Source organism: Bos indicus x Bos taurus, chromosome 2 (genome assembly GCF_003369695.1).
Source record: "Bos indicus x Bos taurus breed Angus x Brahman F1 hybrid chromosome 2, Bos_hybrid_MaternalHap_v2.0, whole genome shotgun sequence".
Classification (NCBI taxonomy): domain Eukaryota; kingdom Metazoa; phylum Chordata; class Mammalia; order Artiodactyla; family Bovidae; genus Bos; species Bos indicus x Bos taurus.
Genome location: NC_040077.1, coordinates 64,812,584 through 64,834,274, shown reverse-complemented (window position 1 = coordinate 64,834,274; position 21,691 = coordinate 64,812,584). Strand labels below are relative to the sequence as shown.

Below are 21,691 nucleotides of genomic sequence, written 5' to 3'. Positions count from 1 at the left end.
AAAACAGATATATGGATCAATGGAACACAGAACTCAGAAATAAAGCAACAAACCTGTGGTCAATTAACCCTCAACAAAGGAGGCAAGAATATACACTGGGAAAAAGAAAGTCTCTTCAGCAAGTGGTGTTAGAAAAGTTGGACAGCCACATGCACATCAATGAAGTTAGAACACACCTTCGCACCATACACAAAAGTAAACTCAAAATGGATTAAAAACTTAAACATAAGATGTGGCATTATAAAACTCCTAGAGGAAAGCATAAGTAAAACATTCTCTGACATAAATCGTACCAATGTTTTCTTAGGTCAGTCTTCCAAGGCAATAGAAATAAAAGCAAAAATAAACAAATGGGACCTAATCAAACTTACAAGCTTTTATACAGCAAAAGAAACCATAAACAAAATAAAAAGACAACCTACAGACTGGTAGAAAATATCTGCAAATGATGTGACTAACAAGGGCTTAATTTCTAAAATATACAAACAGCTCATACAACTTGATGACAACAAAAACAACCCCATCAAAAAATGGGCAGAAGAGCTAAATAGACATTTCTCCAAAGAAGACATACAGATGGCCAATAGGCAATGAAAAGATGCCTGCTGCTGCTGCTGCTAAGTCACTCCAGTCGTGTCCAACTCTGTGCGACCCCAGAGACGGCAACCCACCAGGCTCCCCCGTCCCTGGGATTCTCCAGGCAAGAACCCTGGAGTGGGTTGCCATTTCCTCCTCCAATGCATGAAAGTGAAAAGTGAAAGTGAAGTCGCTCAGTTGTGTCTGACTCTTCAAGACCCCATGGACTACAGCCCACCAGGCTCCTCCATCCATGGGATTTTCCAGGCAAGAGTGCTGGAGTGGGGTGCCATTGCCTTCTCTAGAAAAGATGCCTCACACCACTCATTATTAGAGACATGCAAGTCAAAACTACAATGAGGTATTACCTCACTCTGGTTAGAATGGTTATCATTAAAAAGTCTACAAATAATAAATGTTGGAGAGGATGTGGAGAAAAGGGAATCTTCCTGCACTGTTGGTAGGAATGTAAATTGGTACAGCCACTGTGGAAAACAGTATGAAGTTTCCTCAGAAAACTAAAAGTAGAGTTATATATGATCCAGCAATCTCACTCCTGTGTGCATATTCAGACAAAACTATAATTCAAAAAGATAAGCACACCCCTATGTTCACAGTAGCACTAGTTAGAATAGCCAAAATATAAAAACAATCTAGATGGGCATTCACAGATGAATGGATTAAAGAGATGTGGTACACATATATAATGGAACATTACTCAACCATAAAAGAGAAGGAAATAATGCCATCTGCAGCAACACGGATGGACCTAGAGATGATCAGACTAGTGAAATCAGAAAGAGACAAATCCCATATGACATCACTTATATGTGGAATCTAAAAGGTGACAGAAATGAACCTATTTATGAAACAGACTCACAGACACAGAGAACAGGCTTGTGGCCAAAAGGGAGGCGGCTGGGGAATGGATGGAATGGGAAGTCGGGGTTAGCAGATGTAAACTTTTATATACAGAAGAGACAGATAAATAACAAAGTCCTACTGTAGACCACAGAGAATTATATTCAATATCCTCTGATAAACCATAATGGAAAAGAATATTTAAAAAGGAATGGATACATGTTTAAAAAAGAGAAGAGACAAACACAGAATGGAATATTACCAGCCATTAAAAATAATGAAATAATACTACTTTTTGGCAACATGGATGGAACTAGAGATTTATCATACTAAGTGAAGTAAGTTATAGAGAGGCAAGTACCATAATGACATCACTTATATGTGGAAATCTAAAAACCAGTACAAATGAACTTATTTACAAAACAGAAACAGACTCACCGACAGAAAACAAAGTTATGATTACCAAAGGGGAAGGGGAGAGGGATAAATTGGGAGCATGGGATTAACAGATGCGTACTACTATATATAAACCAGGATTTACTGCATAGCACAGGGAACTATATCAATATCTTGTAATAAAGTATAACAGAAAATAGTTGAAAAAAGAATACACACACACATTTATATAACCGAATGACTTTGCTGTATTCCTGAAATTAACACAATCAACTGTACTTCATTGAAAAAGGAAACTGTTAAGATCACAAAAGACAAAGAAAGGATGAGGAACTGGTAACTGAGATTAGAGGAGAATATGGAGACATGACCATGAAATGCAAAGTGGGATCCTAGAGAGGATACTGGAATAGAAAAAGGAAAAATGAATGGAATCCAATACTAACCGTGGTTGAATTAATAGTATGGCACCAATGTTAATTTCTTAGTTTTGATCATGGTACCATGGTGATGCCAGTTATTATTATTAGCAGAAGCTGGGCGAACGGTATATGGAAACTCTCTACTACTTTGGCAGCCTTTCTACAAGTCTCAAATTATTTCAAAATAGAAAGTTTTCATAGAAGATACTAGTAAGGATGAGGGAGAAGTCTATATCATTTTTCTATGTTCTACCCAAACAAATGCTTCAGTGAAACATGACTGACCACTGTTCATGCTTATAACCAATACAGTGAGTGTGTATATCTATGTAGGTGACAGATGTGGCCCCAAATATCTGTGTTCTTTGATTACTTCCTTCCCACCTCAAAGACCTTGATGGCTCCAGAAATGACTATTTTTCAGTGTGATGGGCTTGAGGGAAGATTACTGGTGGGGGTAGGGGGGTGGTTGGGGGGGGTGGTTTTCCTTCTATTCCAACGTTCCCTCAATTGGTGCAACTCCTGGCTTCCCTAGACCTCAAATCTCTTTTCCCCAAAGGAGGCAGAGTGACATATCTGACCAGTTAACTTAGGAAGAATAAACCGGGCACATGCTGCTCATCCTCTTCCTTGTCCCTCATAGCAAATAGGTGTTCTGCCCTGCTCCCCAGGGCAAGAAACTTCCCTCCCTGGCTTTGTTTGACTGGGTAAACCAGCTAATTTGAAGGAGCTAATTTAGAAACCTGTTTGACTTTTGCCCCAAAGCTAGTGTCTCCAACCTAGTCTTTCTCGGTAACAATGGTGATGTTTTGGGCCTTCTTTGCCTAGTTCCTTTATTTCTCAGTTTGCTCAGAACCTGGGTAAGAAAGAAGGCTGATAATCCTTGGGCGCCCTCTAAACCCCACCAGGTTCTATCTGACCCAGTTTACATAGTGTTCTAGAACTTAACTCTACAGTGATTCTCTGCAGGACAGGGAAGTACTTTCCAACTCATCTTCTGCTCCAAATAGCTTCTGGACCTTGAGAATCAGAAACAAAAACCACTTAACATTGCTTTTGTTGAGTGAGTCGAGCTGAATGGATCCTCTTCACCTCCACACACATATACTGATACATGCAATTGTGGGGAGTCCCAGAGAGTGTGGGACTACAGTTCTACTATGACCTACTTGCTATAAGCATGCTTTCAAACCACATGAGTTAGTTCCCTAATTTTCTCACTTTAGTCTCTGCCCCAATGTAAAGCATGCATCTTCTCTTCTCTATGGACTATCATTCATGCATCTTTTCCTCTGCTCTCTTTGCTGGTACAGAGATGGAAATTCCTAAAGACAGCCTTTAATAGCCCATTACTTTTCACCCCATGTTATATAATTTAGTTTTAAAGTCGAACTTCAATGGCAAACTGCTGCTTGTGTGAATGCCCATCTGGGAGTAAGACTAATCTTCCCCTACTCGAAAAATAACCAACACTTACTGCACTGGAGTTATGATTACATTACAATAAATATTCCATGCAGGACTAGGAACAGCTCCTCAAAGAAAAATGCTTGGAAACGGGTAATTGGAATGAACTATATGCATTTTCAGTGAGTTTTGAAAGAAACTGGGAGAAAAAAGATCTTCGATTTGTTCTCAAGTATTTTTTTTTTCCCTTAAAGAATACCATGCAAGAAAGTTTGATAGTCTGCATTCTAATGGGGACATCTTGGGAAGAAGAGGCTCATCCATATGAACTTGTGCCTCGTTACTGCCATGATGGGCACCATTCATCAGACATAAAGGCAGGAGGAGAGCTGGGAGGTAGACTTTTCCTGGACAGCTCTGTATTCTGACTCCTAAGTACTTTTCCTTTGCTGTGGATGTGAATATTTTAAAATCCAAAGAAGCCACCCTCCACTGGAGCTGCAGATTACCACAGGAACCAAACAAGAATGCTAACAGTCCATTTTTTAAAGGCCTAAAAGAAAGAGGAAGTGACAAAGTCTGCACGGTACATCCGTCCTGATGCCCAGGCATCCTCCCATCCTGGGCTAGTTGGTGGAACCAGAAATTGAGGGGAGCCCCAAAGCACCCCTCTGACCCCCAAGAGTAAAAACAAAGGTGTCTGTTTGAACAACAGCCAACAACAACAGTCGTCAAGAAAACAGACGTGAAACAAGATAACGCAAGGACCTTCTTTTTCCTCATAATAGGATGCGTTAACTTCATTATTCAGAAGCCTTTGATTTTGTTGTTGAGTTTAATTTTCAAGGCTGTTAACCACTGATGCCAACTTAATTATGGCACGCAAGCAACCCACCCATAATGTATGATGCCAATTGTTAGTTTTACTTGAGTCTCGCATTAGATGTGGACTTCTCTGCTCATTTATAACTTTCTGAGCCAGGGAGGCTTCTGCAGACACTTGCTTTTCCTCAGCTGGTATCTCTGTTCCCCAGTTTGCCTGGGGGGGGGTTGAGGGAACAGATCTTTATGACTCACTATCCCAGTGTCAACAGTGCCTTCAAGGATTTATGAAACCTTACTCTTGCATTTTTAACCTTGAACTCCTTCCGATTATTGTTCTTAAAGGGCAACATTAACATCAAGGGGCCCAAAGATTAATAATCAGTTTTGTGCATACAGATTTACCCAAATTAGGAACAACAGAGTCCTTGGAGGCAAAATGGCTCTAGGTGCAATGATTCAAGAACATCGAAGCATTTAACCCAAGGCACCCTTGTATTTTTCGCCATGAAACACCATTCTCTCCTGTGGAAATATCCTCACACTAAAATTTATACTCTTCTATCTCATCATTCAGTGAACCAAAATTCTGAAATGTCACACACAGCTTGAACAAAAAGTCAGGACATCATTTGCTAGCACATGTGCTCTTTTCCTTTTCCAAAATGTGACAGGTGGGGACTTACCCGGTGGTCCAGTGGTTAAGACTGTGCGCATCCGATGTAGGGGCACAGGCTCGATCTTTGGCCTGGGAACCAAGATTCTGCATACCACAAGGCACAGCCCCCCCCCCCCCCCCAAAAATGTGACAGTGATTCATGAATGGAGGTCCTTTGATAATGCATTTTAATGTTTGTTTTAGGCAAGAGAGTGAGTAACGTTAAGGAGAGTGCCTTCAATGATTTATGAAGCTGGGCTCTTGCATTTTTAACCTTGAAGTCCTTCTGATTATTGTTCTCAAAGGGCAACATTAACATCATGGAGCCCAAAGATTTCATGCATACAGATATACTCAAATTAGGAACAAGAGTCCTTGGGGGCAAAATGGCTCCGGTGGGGGGTGGGGCGGCACTGGAAGCACTGTGCTTGATTCTTTCCAATTTTGTGCAAGGATTCTTCAAAAAGTGATTTGGCAGACACTGACAGTTGTCCACCCATAACCACCCGCTACTTTCTTCCTTTACAACAAATAATGGCCACAAGACAACATTCAGATCAATGAAAGATAAGGAGAAGTATCTCCGAGGGACAATGAAAAGAGAGATTTTGCTTTCTTGGTAAAAGGAGAAGCTGAAGATAAAAGCTCCTTGGTGCTATCCCTTTCCTTTAATTGAATACAAGCAGCCACTTTGTGATCAAGAGCCAATTAGCCTATGGACAGAAAACCAGCTCTTAGGAAAATGGAGATAATCTTTGATGTCTTTGATGACATCAGTGAGTTGTGGAAACAACCCCAGGACAGCCTACTTCTAGACAATCTTGTTAGGCAAACAATACGTACTTTTATGGGGCTTATGTCTCTGTTATCTGTCACTGAAGACATTCTTAAGTGGCATAGAAAGTGAGGTCCAGGTGGAGGTAAGAACTAAAGGAATCTGGCAACAGCAGTGGCTGATTAATGCTCTTTTGAAACCATGACCTATAGGCAAACAAGAGGAGTAGACCAAAATGCTTTCTTAATACATGAAGCTATTGCAGTCAGAACTTCCTCAAGCTTCAACATAAGAATGGCATCTGGGTTTTATGACAATGATATTAATGATATTCAATAAACAGGGCAAGAACACAAACAATTAGTTCTTAGAGCCAAGTTAAATAATTTAAGTGCAGGATAGACCACAGGAGAGCAAAAACATAGTCTTTTTTTCCTGCTTCCCTCTGTGGCTTAATTTTCTGAAATTAAATGGTTTAGAAGTACATCCCCCAGCTGGAAGTCTGGATTATCTCTGTCTTGTGGGACATCTTCACATGTATTTTCAATTTGCATCTCCTGTATGGGAGAGGCCTGGTGGGAACAGAGGTTTGTTGGGGGAATATGACTACATGGGAGGATTGGTTTTCTTCCTAAGGGAGTTCATAACCAAGGTGGATCTCAATGTGCTGGAGTTCCACATAGCTCACACCTCCAACTGATGGAATTGGCTGGATGGTCACCTGTCCCCAGCTGGCTTGACTACCAAGTTAGCTGAATGTTGTAGGAGTTGGGGTGTGTGGTTTCCAGAAAACATTCTTATTCAAAGCATGGCCAGATCAGACTTAAAAGCTGACACCCAAGAAAAACTGGGGTGCACTGCACTTCAGAGCTGTTTCTTATGTGCCATTAATGGGCATGTAGACCATTTCAAGTGTAACGAAAAAGCCAATAGTACACTCAACTTTGTTCTTTTCTTCTTATGATAGAGATTTAAGCCCCCTCATTTTTGGTATAATACTTCTAAAATACCAATAGATTATTTATTTTAGCTTGAAACTTGATTTTTCAAGCATACTTATTTAGCAAATATTTCTGGGGTGTCTACATAGCAGTGAGTGAGTGGCAGTGTCTGTGCGTGAAAGGAGACAGGGAGAAGGCAGGGGGAGAAAGAGAGAGGCAGAGGGAAAGGAAGAGGTGGGTACTGTGCTCGGGAGCTCCGGGTGCAGGAATGAGCACCAGACATGGAAGCTAGTGAACGAAGCTACAATCCAATTCTATTAGGAAAAGATACTCTAAAATCCTAAAGGATCCAGTGCCATGCAAACTGCTGGCTGGAGATTGTCAGAGCATCCCTCTGTCATTCTCCTTTCATCACCAAGGTCAATGCAAGAAGCGCAGGCACAGGTAAGCAGGGCCCCATTGGCTTGTACACACAGACCCAGGTTTTACAACAAAGTTGGTTTAGTCTCTCTGGCTCTTAACCTGCTCTTATGTAAAACATCTGCTTCTGACTTGCTTTCTTCTTTTTTCCCTTCCAACAGCCTGGGACAGGCTGAGAAGAATGATGTTCAGCCTTTTCAAAGAAAGTCAGCGAACTCTTCCCTCTCTGGGTGTGGGCCTCACCCGCTCACAGCCTTTCCTTCTGAAGCCACGGAAATTCTCAAAAGAATCTCACAGCTGGCTTTGAAGCCAAGATCCACTTGGATGGCCTCATGGGGTGGACAACTAGTCAACCTGCCCACCTCTTGCTATTTCTGTACTGGTTTTCTGAAGTTATGGGAAACCCGAGTGGTTTGCTAGCTTTTACATAAGTGACAAAACAGTACAGGATACCCATCACCCAGCATCACTTTCAATACACCTGCTCATGCCGGTGCTCTTTGAAGCAGCCTCAGCGCTGCTCTGAAGCTGCTATGAAGCTGCTCTGCACATTCATATTCAGGGCAAGTACGGTGTGCGTGGACCACAGTGGGCTGAGGGCCACACTGGCTACCACACGCCCCGGCACTCTTTCGACCAATCTTCCGCTTTCGCCAACAAGTCCAAGAAATAGAAAAACATAAAAAGCTATTGTCCATGTCCAGTGAGAAATGAAATGCACTGGACCAAGTATCACAACTTCCTTAAAATAATACAACACTTCATCATTTTCACGTCTGGCTCCCTCTCCTGGTTTTTGTAGTCATAAAGCTCACAATCAACGTCATGAACCATCACTGCTTTATTCTACTTAAATACACTGTTGGGGGCGGGGGGAAGCAATTGCTTATAAACTCTTTATGGTTTCACCTTATTGAAAGCACTTAATTCAGTTCATCTACTGCACTGCTTTGGACTGTTGCAAGCAATCAGAACATTGGAAGCCATTTATTAATTAGGGAACATGCAGTATAATTCTGGCTTGTGAAAACAGTTCCTGAACCACAATGTTGCCATGGCCCAAAATGTACCATGGATAGAAGGAATTAGGAACATATATCATAATTCTTTTGTTTACTGCAGCCTGACTCATCACAGATTTGATTGAAGCTCCTATGTTATTGATATGGCCTTTTGTAAAATGCCCAGTGTAGGAGGAAATACATTGTCCTCTACCAGCAATTCTCTTAGCCCCAAAAGACAATCCCTGTACCACTAGGCAAGGAAGTATTCAGCTTAGTCTCAGAGAAGGAAATAACAGAAGAAACTTACACCTTCTAAAGGGGTAAACAGTTATGTCTACCAAATCATCAGTGATTTGGTATGGGGGAAAAAATGGCTAGATTTGCACATGTTTACGGAGTACGCGTGGTAGATGATAAAAGCACACCAGAATTGTGTCTGCTTAGCCAAAATCTCTCCCCAGAATGCTTCTCCCCCTGCTCTACCCATGTGCATTCTCAAAGAAAGAACGAGGAGCTGGACTGATCAAACTCTTTAGGCAGGCCCTCAGAAAAGGAAACTTTCTGTGCCCCGGTAACCTCTTCTCTGAGATTATAAATGAAGATCTCTTCTAGCTTAAGTGGTGCAGGATGCTTGAGGGCTGTCGTCTATGGAGGATGCCAGATGTTGGGATGGGCAGCTGAGATCACGGATAAGAGCTTCTAGTATCAGTGATAGCCCACCCAGATCCCTGAGGATTCTTGTGGCTAACAAATTAATTCAAGGCAAAAAGGGAAGAGGGTGGCAGAGAATGAGATGGCATCACCAACCAATGGAAATGAATCTGAGCAAACTCCAGGAAATACTGAAGGACAGGGAAGCCTGGTGTAGGGTAACAGAGAGTCAGACAAGGACACGACTGAGGACTGAGGACTGAACAACAGCAGGGAAAAGTCAATTAACCGTTTAACAAATGGTAATGGATGTGGAGGCAGTGGATGGGGAGCCCAGTGCTGAGCACAGAGCAGATTCTTGATGATTATGAATTCCTTTGTCCTGTGGCTTCCTGAGACAGCTTGCTCTTAGCACAGGTTTTTAGTTCAACGTAGCAATTGGGCGAATTAGCCTATGGAATTCCAGGTTCACAGTCATGCCCTCTCCTACCCCATCTCACCCCACCCCATTCTATAGTTTAGAACTTGCCAAGCCTGAGCTTTCCTTTTGACCTCTGCAAAGCAAGAGGAAAAGTGCACTTCAAAAGGGGGTGTGAAATGGATGAACCTTGAAAACATTATTCTAAATGAAAGAAGCAATCATAGAAAAACACAGATTGTGTGAATCCATTTATGTGAAATGTCCAGAATAGGCAAATCAGAGAGACAGAGAGTAGATTAGTTCTCAGATTAGTGACAGCTAAAGGGTACAGGGTTTCTTTTTGAGCTGATGAAAATGTTCTGGAATTAGATATATATCTGGAATTAGACTATTTTTACAACTTGTGAATATACTAAAAACAATCAATTTTATGTGCTAAAACAGGGATCCCCAATCTCTGGGATCTAATGTCTGATGTTCTATGGTGGAGCTGATATAATAATAATAGAAATAAAGTGCACAATAGAAGTAATGCACTGGAATCATCCTGAAACCACCATCCCCCACCCTGGTCTGTGGAAAAGTTGTCTGCCACAAAATCGGTCCCTGACGACAAAAAGGCTGGGGACTGCAGCTCTAAAAGGATGAATTTTATGATACATAAATTATATCTCAAGAAAATTGTAATGAAAAATACAAAAAGAAAAACAAATGACATTAGAATGATTGAAAAAAAAATCCCAGGGAAGGGAAGGACTTGAATTTCAGTCCCACCGGCTGTGTGGTCCTGAGCAAACTGCTGAATCTCTCTGCATCTCAGATCCACCAACCATCAGGTGAATATATTATCTCACTGTGGACCTTCCAGGCTAATTGTGAGGATCCCATTTTAAGGAGTTAAGGGTTAAATGCAAGGACTCCTTCAGTCCGAGAAAGTGTGTGTAGAGTTGTCAGGTTATCTGGGCCAGCCTTCAGAGGTAGCTATGGAGAGTGAAGCAACTCCTGGTGAGAATTCCTGCAGGTTTCCACCTTTAGAATTGGTACCTTAAGGTGACTAGACTGCCAGCATTCCTCACTGCCTTTCTGTATCTCATAAGAAGCCGGGTGACTTGTTTTGATGTATAACAGGGGAGGAAGCTAAGCCCCTGGGACATGCAGTAGCTGAGTAACCTCTTCAAAGTTCCTGGGAAGCCTGGCACATGGTCGTTCGCTCCCTACCGGAGAGAGATCCCTTTTTCACGCAACAGCTGACAACAGAGGTTGGGGTGTGGACTACTTCTGCACAGTGTGCTAATAAACCTTGGCCAGGTTTGAGCATTAGAATCTAAGTCAGTCATCGAACAAGAACAAAAGAGAGAGAAAGGGAGGGGGAGAGAAAAGGGTAGGAGGAGGGAGGGGGAAGGCGGGCAAGAAGGAAAGAAGGCAGGAAGGGGAGAAGGAAAAAGAAAACAGGCTGTAAATTCAGATCTTTTTATTTCAGTAATATAGAAGGGAAGCAGATTTCTGAGTTCAAAGCAAACAGTGGGTTTTGTTTTCATAGTGCGTTTCATTTTTCACTTGGGAGAGAAAGCCCAGCTTTGAAGCTTCTCTGTTTAAACTCATTAGGAAAACCATCAATGATGGAAGCTTTCATGAGATCATAGTGGGAGGAATTAGTGCCATGGGAGAGCTGGATCAATCCTCAAATGTTTCATCTACGGAGATGGGAGGTCAGCCCTGGCTGCTTGTTCAGCTAGAAAGTTAACATAAACAAATGCTTTACTTACTGGAGAGTCCAAGGGACTGAAGACATCTGATATTCACTCTCTGAAGACCTCCTCAGAAGTCTGCTATGCCTGCCACATGAAAGAGATGGATGCATCTCGAGAACTTAAGTGAACAACCAGAATGGCAAAGTGTTTTGCCTTGGAGAAAAAGGTGTTCTTTCAGGGTCCCGCTGGGAAAGAGGCAGTGATATTGACATTCACCACACAGAATCTTTCCCCACATAATTCATACCTTCATTGAGGTTGACATAGAAACCTTTTTAGCAGGGCCAATGTTAATGTACGAGGATATCTTTTTTGACATCTGAATCTTTTTTATTTTAAACTTTTTTAACCTGTTGCGGTCTCCTTGGCAAAGTTAAAATATGGTGATTTTTTACATTTCTGTTCTCTACTCTTGGAGTGGATTCCATAACCATCTCAAAATGGATTTGAGGGTGAGAAAGTAAGGGCTGCAGGTGGGATGTTCAAAAGGTAGAGGATATGAGAGAATGAGTAAAAGAAAAAGATACGGAGTAGACAGGGGGCACTGGAAAATTGACAGACATCACCGGTTCTCTGAACAAAGGTGTTCTGGGGCAAAAAAAGTTAGAAAATACCTCTGTGCCTACAATATAACACAGGTTAAGCGTTTATGACTTAAACAGCTACAAAGAAGGAGGATGCATATTTTCACCTCTTCTCACAAAAATTAGGATTGTGTGCAGACATATATAGGGAAAATTTTAGATATATGCATATACATATATATGCCATGTGTGTGCACCTTAAATAAAAGAATCCAGGTATAAAGGGACTGGGATATAATACTGGTTGGCAAAACTGACCCTTCCTTCCTGCCAAGCTCACTGTAGCCTGTCATTTTCAATCTTAGTGAAATTAAGCAGAGAACACAGGCCATGGTTAACTTGTTACTTCTTTCTGCTAAGAGTGGATGACTGTTTCAGAGACCCCTAGGTCCTCCCTTGCTATCCCTTTTTAGTTCATGAGAAAATAAGGGATTAAAGTAATCTATCTAAGGTATGAAGTCATCCTCGTCCAATTTAATGAGCAACTAACTAATCCAAAAGGAGAGTAGTCATTACTTATACAGCCATAATGTACATGCAACATGGCATATAAATCAGTAACTCATGTATCGCAAAACAGACAAATAGATTAATGCCTGTTGCAAAGGATGGGTGAAGAGATCGATTAGGTTACTGATTCCACCCATGAACTTTCTCTCAATACACTGCATTTAACTTTTAAATAAGGTTTAGGAGAACCTGTAACATTTTGCTCACTGACAGAGCTATATTTTACAAAGGGCAGAAATTGGCTAGTCTATAAAAATTAAATTATACCCCTTTCACTGTATCTAGTCAAGAGGAAAAACTCTAATTACAAGATTGCACTGTCAAACAAATGCAAATTCACATTCTTTATACTCTGGTTTCAAAATTCATGGGCGGGGGGCTTCTATTCTGAAGTGAAAATCAATATTTGAAATATTTTATGGAGTGCAGTGATAAGCCAGAGCAAGAGAAATGTCATTATCAAGGGTGGCGCCTTAAGTAGACACTAACTCATTAAGTGCAGAGCTGGAGAGAACAAGTCATTTATTATGCAAACATTTAAATATCAATTAGTAAGGACAATGAAAGGAGCCTTCCCCTCCCCATAATCCAAGCCTTATTTCTCGATGACTGGCCAAGAGGGGAAAGAAGCAGAAAACTCTCTCAGCCCCCCATAGGAATGCCACTCTGGGGAATGCTGCTGCTGCTAAGTCACTTCAGTCCAACTCTGTGCGATGCCATAGATGGCAGCCCACTAGGCTCCTCTGTCCCTGGGATTCTCCAAGCAAGAATACTGGAGTGGGCTGCCATTTCCTTCTCCACTCTGGGGAATAGGTAAAGGTTAATTTTAAATGTACTTCACACTTGAAAATTCAGTGTACCTGCCTGAAAATTCATAAGAGCTGAGTTTGCAGACTTAATCCAGAAAGGCCTATCTGAGGGCCTGGGCATATTGCACTGCTAGTATTTTTTTTTTTTTGCAAAAAGAATGCCTTTCATTCCTACTTAAAATCAAACTTGCTTGGTGCATTAAAATCTTAGTCCATTTAAAACCCTACTTTTTCTCTACCTATGGAAAATGCCATAGCACTCAGACTTTACAAATCCCAAGTTCGTTCTCCTGTTCTTGCAAAATCCATTTTGTGGATCGTCCACTCAACCCAGTTCACTAAGCCTATTAGGTGAACTTGGTGGGCATGAGAATTGTCTAAGTCTTTAGCACTTTGCCTGAGTTATCTTTGCAGGCAGCACTGGAGACATATTTTCCTGCATAAGGGGTTGGCCCAGGATGTTACTGAGCAGATGCCGCTCAGTAACACCTGACTGACAGATATGGACCAGACATCTAATTTCCCTGGCTCTTGTTTTACTTCTCTAATACACAAAAAGGTTGGTCCAGACCAGCAGCTCTCAATTTAGGGGCTGACCCCTGGCCAGCTCCACCACAGACTTCCCTAAAGTGGCCTGTCCAAGGAGGGGTCCAGATGTAAATTTGAACAAAACTCCCAGATTCTGATGCACACCGTCAACTATAAATCAACCACTTATGGTTTACTCCTATCAATATAATTCTATTATATTTACTTATAATCTTTATGCAAATGTAGATTAATTTTTGTGTATGTGCTACAAAAGTTGGTGAACTCTCTCATTAAAGGAGAAATTTGGGAGGTTGTTGTAGTAGATGGAATAGAAAGCAGATTGCTAGATCCCCCTTTTATGATTTTTCTAATAGATAAGTCAACGTAATTTTTTAAAAACTAAAACAACAAAAACCCTTTCAGTTCCAAAGCACTGAAATTCTTGAAAGGATATGTATCACTGATTAAGCAGAAACGATTCTGACTTCGACACCTAATAGCATCATTGGACAGGTGGGGAGAAGTTGACCCTGCAGTGAAATGAAACGCCCATGGGTAGTAGCCTGGGAAACGGGAGCCTCATAAGAGGACTCTCAGATTTCAGGTGATATCCCCACATAAGGCACAAAGAACCTGCACATGCCGTGTACAACAGAAATCAGCTGTTGCTACACTGATGAGTACACTAAGCTGTGTTCACTTAACAATCAGTTTCTCGCCCTGCCAACAAGGGTAGAGTTAATCACCACTTAAACAGATTGGTCTCTAACACCACATGATGAAAATGGAAACGCCTTAGACATTTCTGTCCACTCCCTCTCCTATGCCCACCCCACCTTCAACTTCAAACACAGAAGTATATGTTTGGCTGATTTCTATTGAATTCAGGATACTCCGTGCACACAGCTTGCTTCCTTCCCCTAACCAGTTCCTTTGAGCTCATCAACGGTGTCTGTGTCTCACACCTCACAATTGAGTTTGCCTTATCTCTCCCGTGTCTGTCACTCTCTAGCCTATGACATGTGGCCAGAGGAACCTGGTTTGAAGATACACAGCACCCACTTTGATTGAGCTAATAGCAACTTCAGGTCAGGTGCTGACTGTGCTCAGTTTCTCGGTAGAGAAGCTAGGCATTATCATGCCAGTGATACCTTTTTAAACAAAACAAAACAAAACAAAAATCAGTGCGGGGTAGATGAGAGAGGGAAGCCAGATGAAAAACTGAACACTTGAAAATTCCATTTTCAAAGTGCATCTTCAAAGTACACTTTGAAAAAGCAAAAAATATCTCTCAGGAAGCCACCTCTTCTGACTGCAATTTGGTTCATAGCTTTGCCTCTCCTTGTGACAATCATATCCCAGGTTATGAAACAAGATCCCCGGGTAAGCAGTGACCTGGAGGATGACGAGGAAGTTCCATATCCCCCTTTCTGTCTGCCTCTAAACTACTGCCAGGAAGAAAGCTACAAATATTTGAGAGTTGCAATAAAGTGTTCAGAGTGATTCTGATGAAAATCACAGCAGTTCCTCTGGTGGAAGGGCAGTCTGTTTTTGCTCAGATTAAATTCTCAGGAATGAAATACAAGCAGACAAGAAACATCTCACCAGAATCACCCATGTCAATCTTAGCTAAAGACCCATCACTAAGTTTTGTTTGGCTTTTTTAACAGCCTGCATCCCATATGGCACCCCACTCCAGTACTCTTGCCTGGAAAATCCCATGGACGGAGGAGGCTGGTGGGCTGCAATCCATGGGGTCGCTAAGAGTCAGACACAACTGAGTGACTTCACTTTCAATTTTCACTTTCATGCATTGGAGAAGGAAATGGCAACCCACTCCAGTGTTCTTGCCTGGAGAATCCCAGGGAAGGGGGAGCCTGGTGGGCTGCCGTCTATGGGGTCGCACAGAGTTGGACAGGACTGAAGCGACTTAGCAGCAGCAGCAGCAGCAGGAGCATCCCATATAACCACACAATGCATGTTGCTTTCTTTGAGAAGTTATTTTTGAGAGCAATTACGTTTCCAGTTTCCTAGAAGAATGATTCTGGTGGAAAGAATCCACAGCTAGACTGATCATAATCTAAACGAACAGCCTTGAAAGTCACATACACACACACCCCACCTCACAGTACAGTGACTAGCTAGTGCCTTCCCACGTAACTAAGCGGCAAGCCACAAGGTGCAGCCAGACCCTTCTCTGAGAAGAAAACAACATTCCCAAAGTTGTTTTTCCCAAAATGCTGGGTTTAAAACTTGAGCCTTTGCATGAATCTGCTACTGGATTAAAGGACTCACTTAACCCTTCACCAGGCTCCATGGGCAGTGCAGTCCAGCCAGCTAAACAGAAGCTGGGCTTGGGTTCACTGAATATTATTCATCTATCAACATCTTTAAAATGACAAAATCTATATTTGTTGATTTGACCTTGGAAATGAAACCCTAGTTCACCAATTTCCCCAAAGTTCCAGTTGTACTTTAAGGGGAGATTTTGACTTCTGAAAAGACTCCTGAGAGGGGCCAGGAGCTCCTGCTCAGTGAGAAGACTCTGCAGGAAATGAGGGAGGTTTGCTGCTAGCAAGACCCACCTCCCCTTCTTTCTCCACCTGGCCGGTGCCCAGGCCCTCTGTCAGCCTGCCAGCAGCTAAGCCTGTGGGACTGGAAACTACATTCCTTTGAAAGATCTTGGCAATTTGTGCCTGGAATTTGATGCATTAGTTCTAAAATTAAATAAAGATCCTGTAGTGTTCTTCAAAGAAATATGGCGTGGCTCTCTGACAAAACACATTTTTCAAGTGCTGACCTCTGGGAACTTCAACTAGCTTCATATTTCAGGCTGACACTGCTCACAGGCTACTGTCTAGTTGCCCAAGCAGGGCTGGTTATCCATATATTTTCCAGCCTCCCGATCAGCTTTTAGCAGAGGAAGGTGAGGGGAGTAAATAAAAAGAGGAGCGCCATTCATTTAAATGCACATCCCCCTCCCAGTTCCTTGGGGAGAAGCCCTGGTAATTAACTCTAATGAGATTAAAGTAACTTGGAACTCTTCATCTTCCCAGCACTGTAAAAGTAAATCCGCGATAAACCAGTGTGTGCATAATATCCAAGTCAATCTTTTCCTGTAATGCAATGGCCCCTCACTTCCACCTAGGCCCAGGCTGGAGAGGGGGGGAGGAGGAGGAGGCCTGCCAGCCTCTTACCTGCGCTTTGCTCCATCACTTCTTTCTGACACATGTCTTGAACGTTCACCGTGCAATTCACGATGAACTCGGGGGACGAGCAGTCGTTATTCAGTTGGAATTCTTCACACTGGTAACACTGAATTTGCAACGCAAAGCCTGTGGGACAGACGCAGTCCGGTTCAGACCCAGCTTCACAGAGACCACCCGGGAACCCACCGTCCTCCGACTGGCCCCAGCCAGCGTCGCTTCCGCGCTAGCGCCTGGGGCTTCCAGAAAGGCGGCTGCGGCAGAAGCCAGTAGAGGGCGGCGTGGCCGAGGAAGGTCCTGCGGGATAAAGTGGAATTTTGCTCGCGACCCTTAGACCCTCGCTCCAGAAACAAAGAGCCTATCCGACACCATACCTGGCCATTCCGCACGGAAGTTAGAAGGAGGAACATGCAGCCTGAGAGCGGAGTAGCTCCAGAGACTTGCGTCAGCTCCAGTCTACGCCGAAGATTTGCCTAATTGTTAATTGGTTACAAATGAGTTAATTGCTATTTTGGCACCAGTCGCGATTGCCTTTGCAGACGCATTTTCGGTTTTCTTTTATTTTTGGCGTCGGCATTCTAGCGCTGTGGTTCGCAGGCTCCCTACGCTGAAGCTCTGGAGGAAGTGCCGCTGCGCCCCAAGTATCCCACCTTTCTTCGGGACGGTTCCCCGAAGCAGCAGGGGTGGCCGTGGCGTGGGAACGTGCCTGCGTGCTTGTGTTTGTGTGGGCGTGCATCCCCGGCCGCTTTCTGCCCCACTTTCGCGGCTCGATTTAGCTAGGGCTCCGGCTCGGGGTCCCAGCTCTGCAGAGCTGGGTTGGAAGTCGGTCTCGTACTGGAGGAAAGGAGTCAGACGTTTCTCACCTCTCTCCGCTCCAGCCTGACTGCTCCGCTCGCATCTACGAGCTGCCTTCCAGACCCAATTCCCCCGGCTCCCGGGCAAACAAGTCGCGGACCCGGCGCAACCCCTCCCAGCCCCACAGCGGTCGCGCTCCGAGCGCAGCAACCCAACCCGGGCGCGCCCTGGCCACAGGCTGCCCCGCGTGCGGCTCACCTGTCGGCGGCGCCACTCCCACGGGTTGCTAGAGACGCCCGACGACTTGGCAGGTTCGCTGTCTGTCGCCCCAGTTCCCTAGCTGAGACCCCATGCGGCTCGGACCCTGCCTCCTTCCTAGCTTAGCTTCTTTCTACCGCGCAGCCCAACCATCTGCAGCCAGAGTCCCACCAATCCGCCGCTCCCGCCTCTCCTGCAGCGCGGGATTTGGAGACCTTCCCATCTAGCGCCTTTGAACACCCCTCGCCGCAGCCAAACTCCCTCTGGGCCAACCCGGAGCAGCACAGGACCGGAGATGGGCGCCCAGGGAGGCAAAGGGGCCGGCGGGTGGATGGGGTGTGCGCGCCGGGCCGGACAGCTGGCCGCTTCGTTTTCTTACCTTGAAGCAAGAACAATCCGCAAAAAGTTGCTGCGACGCCGAGGACCCACATCCTCCCGGAGCCGCGGGGCCGGGAGCGAGCAGGCGCATCAGAAGCTGCGACCGCGGCGGAGGCTGTCCGGGCCGCAGCGGCTGTGGCTGCCGAGGCTGATGGGGCCCGCTCTGCTGCCGCCGAGGCGACCGCCGCCGCCGAGAGGAGCCGCAGGTGCCGCCGGCGGCGCCCGCATCGCCCGAGCCGGGGCTCCGGGCTGAGGGGTCGCCGCTCCTCTGACTCGAGCTCCCTGGCGGAGCACGGAGTCTCTGGAGTTGGCGACGGAGAATGAAAGAACTACTGGCGATCCCGAGCACCCAAAAAAGTCTCCTGTCTTCTCCCCACCTCCCACTCCAGGCACCACGTGACGGCTGCCGAGTTGGGGTGGGGGTGGTGAGCGGGGAAAGCTGGGACAGTCTTTTCACGTCCCACCCCCTTCCGCTCGCCCTCTCCTCCCGCCTCCGCGCGTCCCCGGGACTGGGACGCCTAGAGAGGTAGAGAGCGTGTAGTTTTCCGAGGCCCAGAGGCTGGAGACCAGGGAGCAGCGGGAGGAGGGCGCAGCAGGTGCCGCGGGGATCCGGCGGGCGCAGTCTGCAGGACCTGGGAGGTGAGGTCGGAAGACTGCGTGCCCGTGGCCCTCTGCTTGCAAGGGCGCGCGCGCCCCCCACCCCTTTCCTGAGCCCCCGGGGATGGTAGGCTCCTCCGCCGCAGGGTCTCTCCGGCCTGCGGGACTGGAGCTGCGGGGCCGCGAGGGGCCGGGCGCGCTCCAGTGCGTCTGGCAAAGTTGCACACCTGTAGGCCCTTTAGAGTGTCCCATGAAGCCGCGCCTTCTCTTCTGGTCGTTACCGGGATTGGATTCTACTGCGGCGGGGTGGGCTGGGTGTGGTGGGGTCCGTGACCAGCTCGACGCGCTCTGCACTCGGTTTATCTGCCGCGCGCACCGCTGAAGGGTGCGGTGACACCGCCCTGGTAGCCTAGCCCAGGAGAGGGCCACCCCGGGAAAACCTAGATGAGCTCCCACTAGAAAGCAAACAGGGGTGAAGACGGGAGTTGTTCTACTCCATCCCGTTTCTCGAAAAGACCCGGCAGCTACCTTCGGCTTCCCTCCCAGCCACGGGTAATTAGCATATACACCCGCGTCCTCGCGTGTACCTTGCCTTCCCAGCCCAGGACTCGGTTGCTGGCTGAATCCCGCACCTCGATTCCTCCTTTCTCTACCGAGCGATCCACCTGGAGTACTCGAGGGACTACATTTGCCTTCCTGACCACCGAGCCCTGCAGCAGGTGGTACGGGAGCCCGCTGGCCCGCCGGGAGCGCCTTAGAGCCCCCGCCCCCAATCCCGCTCGTTCGCTCTCCCAAGACCCTAGGGAGCATCCACCTCTGTGAAAAGGGCTTCATAAGCTCTGTCCCTCCCCACCTCGGGCCTCCTCTAGGAGGAAGCTCTCTCAGGCCGAAATGCTGATCATTTGTTTGCCTGTCCTGCCAGCAGAGCGGGTCTGGAAATGAGCTTAAAGGGCTTTCTTGTAATTCCTCTGCAGAGATCGTTCCCTATCTGCCTCGGGCCCCCTTTCTCCCTTTGCCCACCTCTTCCTCTCATTTCTAGTTGGTAAACCCCTCAGGGAGATAAAACTGCTTTGACCATTACTGGCTAGTTTGCAGACTCCAATCTTCCTACTGGCTGAATTACTCTTTCTGGAGCCATAGGGCGTTTGCTTATTAGTCTGTCTTTCTTCTGGGAACTGTAGCTAGAGCACGTGTGAGATTCAAACAACTAATTGGCTCAAAGGGTCCTTGAATAAGGTTCAAGCTTTCAGTGGGTGCCATTGTGATATGACGTTTATTCAGCAATGAAACAAAAGAATCTTAAAAAGTTTGAAAGACACACAATTTTAAGACAACAAAATTCAAATGTAACAAATTGCACAAATTAACCAAATAACACTGATCATACAATACTCTTTAAAGAAACAAGTGTGTACTAAAGTATCCATAGATCCTAAAATATTTGTTATGCCTAGTTTACAAGCTCCTGTACAAAAGCAATTATAAATAGTTCACATCTAGAAAAAATACACAGTAACCTTTAAAATAGAATTTATCCTTACATATAAACAGACTTTGTAGAAAAAAAGGATATTAAAAGTAAGAATTTTTCATAGCACCAATCATCTTATGTTTTACAAAGTGAACATTGCAAATAGGAATCAGCTTTTATTTATAGATTGATCAGATTTTAATCAAAAGAGCAGGAAGATAAAAATCAACAAATAATGTTGAGAATCACAGAGAACCACTAAGTAGAAGGAGGTGTAAGGAAATGATTGGAGGGAAAATAGAACTACATTGTTTCTGATACATATCACTTCTGATCAGTGTCGCACTTGAGTTCCTTTACAGTTTTCAATAGAAGCAGGATAACACTTCTTACTAGAATCTGAATCTGTCAACAACTTGGAATTTGCACTAGAATTAAAGTTTCTATCAAACTGAGATTATGAGAGGGAGATGACAAGAGCCCTCTGTTTTTCTGGCAGGCCCTGTTTTCATTTTACAGAGTGTACCCACAATCTGAGGACTAGGACAGTGACCTGAACAAAAAGTTGATTTGGAATTTTTAAAAAATATATTATCAACTTCTAAGACTTAGGACATCATTTCAAGAACATGGCACTGATTCAATTTATTGCTGGCATTTTTTTTTTTTTTTGCTACAAATATAATTTCTTTTTCAAGAAAATTTACAACTTCTGTACAAGTATTCAAAAAAAAAGTGCAAAATTAAGACTTCTGTATCCTGGGTGTGTTTACTTTTAATCCTTGTAGAACACAACAAATAGAATCTATCTTTATTTGCCCTTTCAGGGAAGTAAGCTCAGTGGGCTGCTGGCTCTGAGTCTGACAGTGTAGGCTCTGGTACTGCAATCATTTATGTGTTGTCATCTCTCCCTGCCCTGCTCCTCCCACCCCTGTTTCTTAAGTGCTCCATTTCCAGCTCACTAAGGGGTGGAGGGGGAACGTCCTTTATACATCATTTGAACCCTGACTTGCACAGGAAGAGAAGCTATCATATAAAGAATCACTCAAAGATTCCAGGTGGTCTACCCCAGGTCTCTCAGAGCTACTCAAAGAGGCCTCTTCAGTTTTTTCTTTTTCTTCCTTTTGTCCTTCAACCTTGTTCAGAGAGTTCTTCTCCTTTCCTAGTAAGATCACAGTATTGCCATCATATTTATTGAATGACTCCAGGGAAATTTTGCATAATCTATTCTCAGGATCTTCTCTGGTTTCTTCAACTTGTTTCAATTTCTGCAATAAAAAGAGGAAAATATTAGAAACATATTTCTTTGCAAAATCAAGTTATTCTAGCCAATATTCAATTATTGTTGGTATAAAGCACAATTTAAAAGGATAGAAGGAACCTACAAGTCTTTTAACAAATCTTCTCGTATAATTTAATGTAATAATAAAACCAATTTTAGGGATAA

At 44.5% G+C, this 21,691-nt stretch overlaps 2 protein-coding genes across 8 annotated transcripts in view; both read right to left on the bottom strand.

Annotated features, from left to right (window-relative positions):
* LYPD1 (LY6/PLAUR domain containing 1) overlaps positions 1-18,806 on the bottom strand; it is a 62,513-nt gene extending 43,707 nt beyond the window's left edge. Inside the window, exons 1-3 of one of the 2 annotated variants that reach the window (XM_027562106.1) lie at positions 18,335-18,806; positions 18,178-18,207; positions 16,737-16,874 (exon numbers count right to left, since the gene is read on the bottom strand). In XM_027562106.1, coding sequence (XP_027417907.1) covers positions 16,737-16,874; positions 18,178-18,207; positions 18,335-18,404 — 238 coding nt within the window. In that variant the 5' untranslated portion in view covers positions 18,405-18,806. Of the gene's footprint in view, positions 1-16,736; positions 16,875-18,177 lie in introns of both variants that reach the window. The other variant, XM_027562103.1, reaches the window with a different exon arrangement.
* Positions 18,807-20,023: 1,217 nt separating this feature from the next.
* Positions 20,024-21,691, bottom strand: part of NCKAP5 (NCK associated protein 5) — a 1,219,674-nt gene continuing 1,218,006 nt past the window's right edge. For 5 of the 6 annotated variants that reach the window (XM_027562077.1, XM_027562069.1, XM_027562081.1 and 2 more), the window contains one exon: positions 20,024-21,512. In XM_027562077.1, the coding sequence (XP_027417878.1) occupies positions 21,231-21,512 (282 nt within the window). In that variant the 3' untranslated portion in view covers positions 20,024-21,230. The remainder of the gene's footprint in view (positions 21,513-21,691) is intronic. The other variant, XM_027562091.1, reaches the window with a different exon arrangement.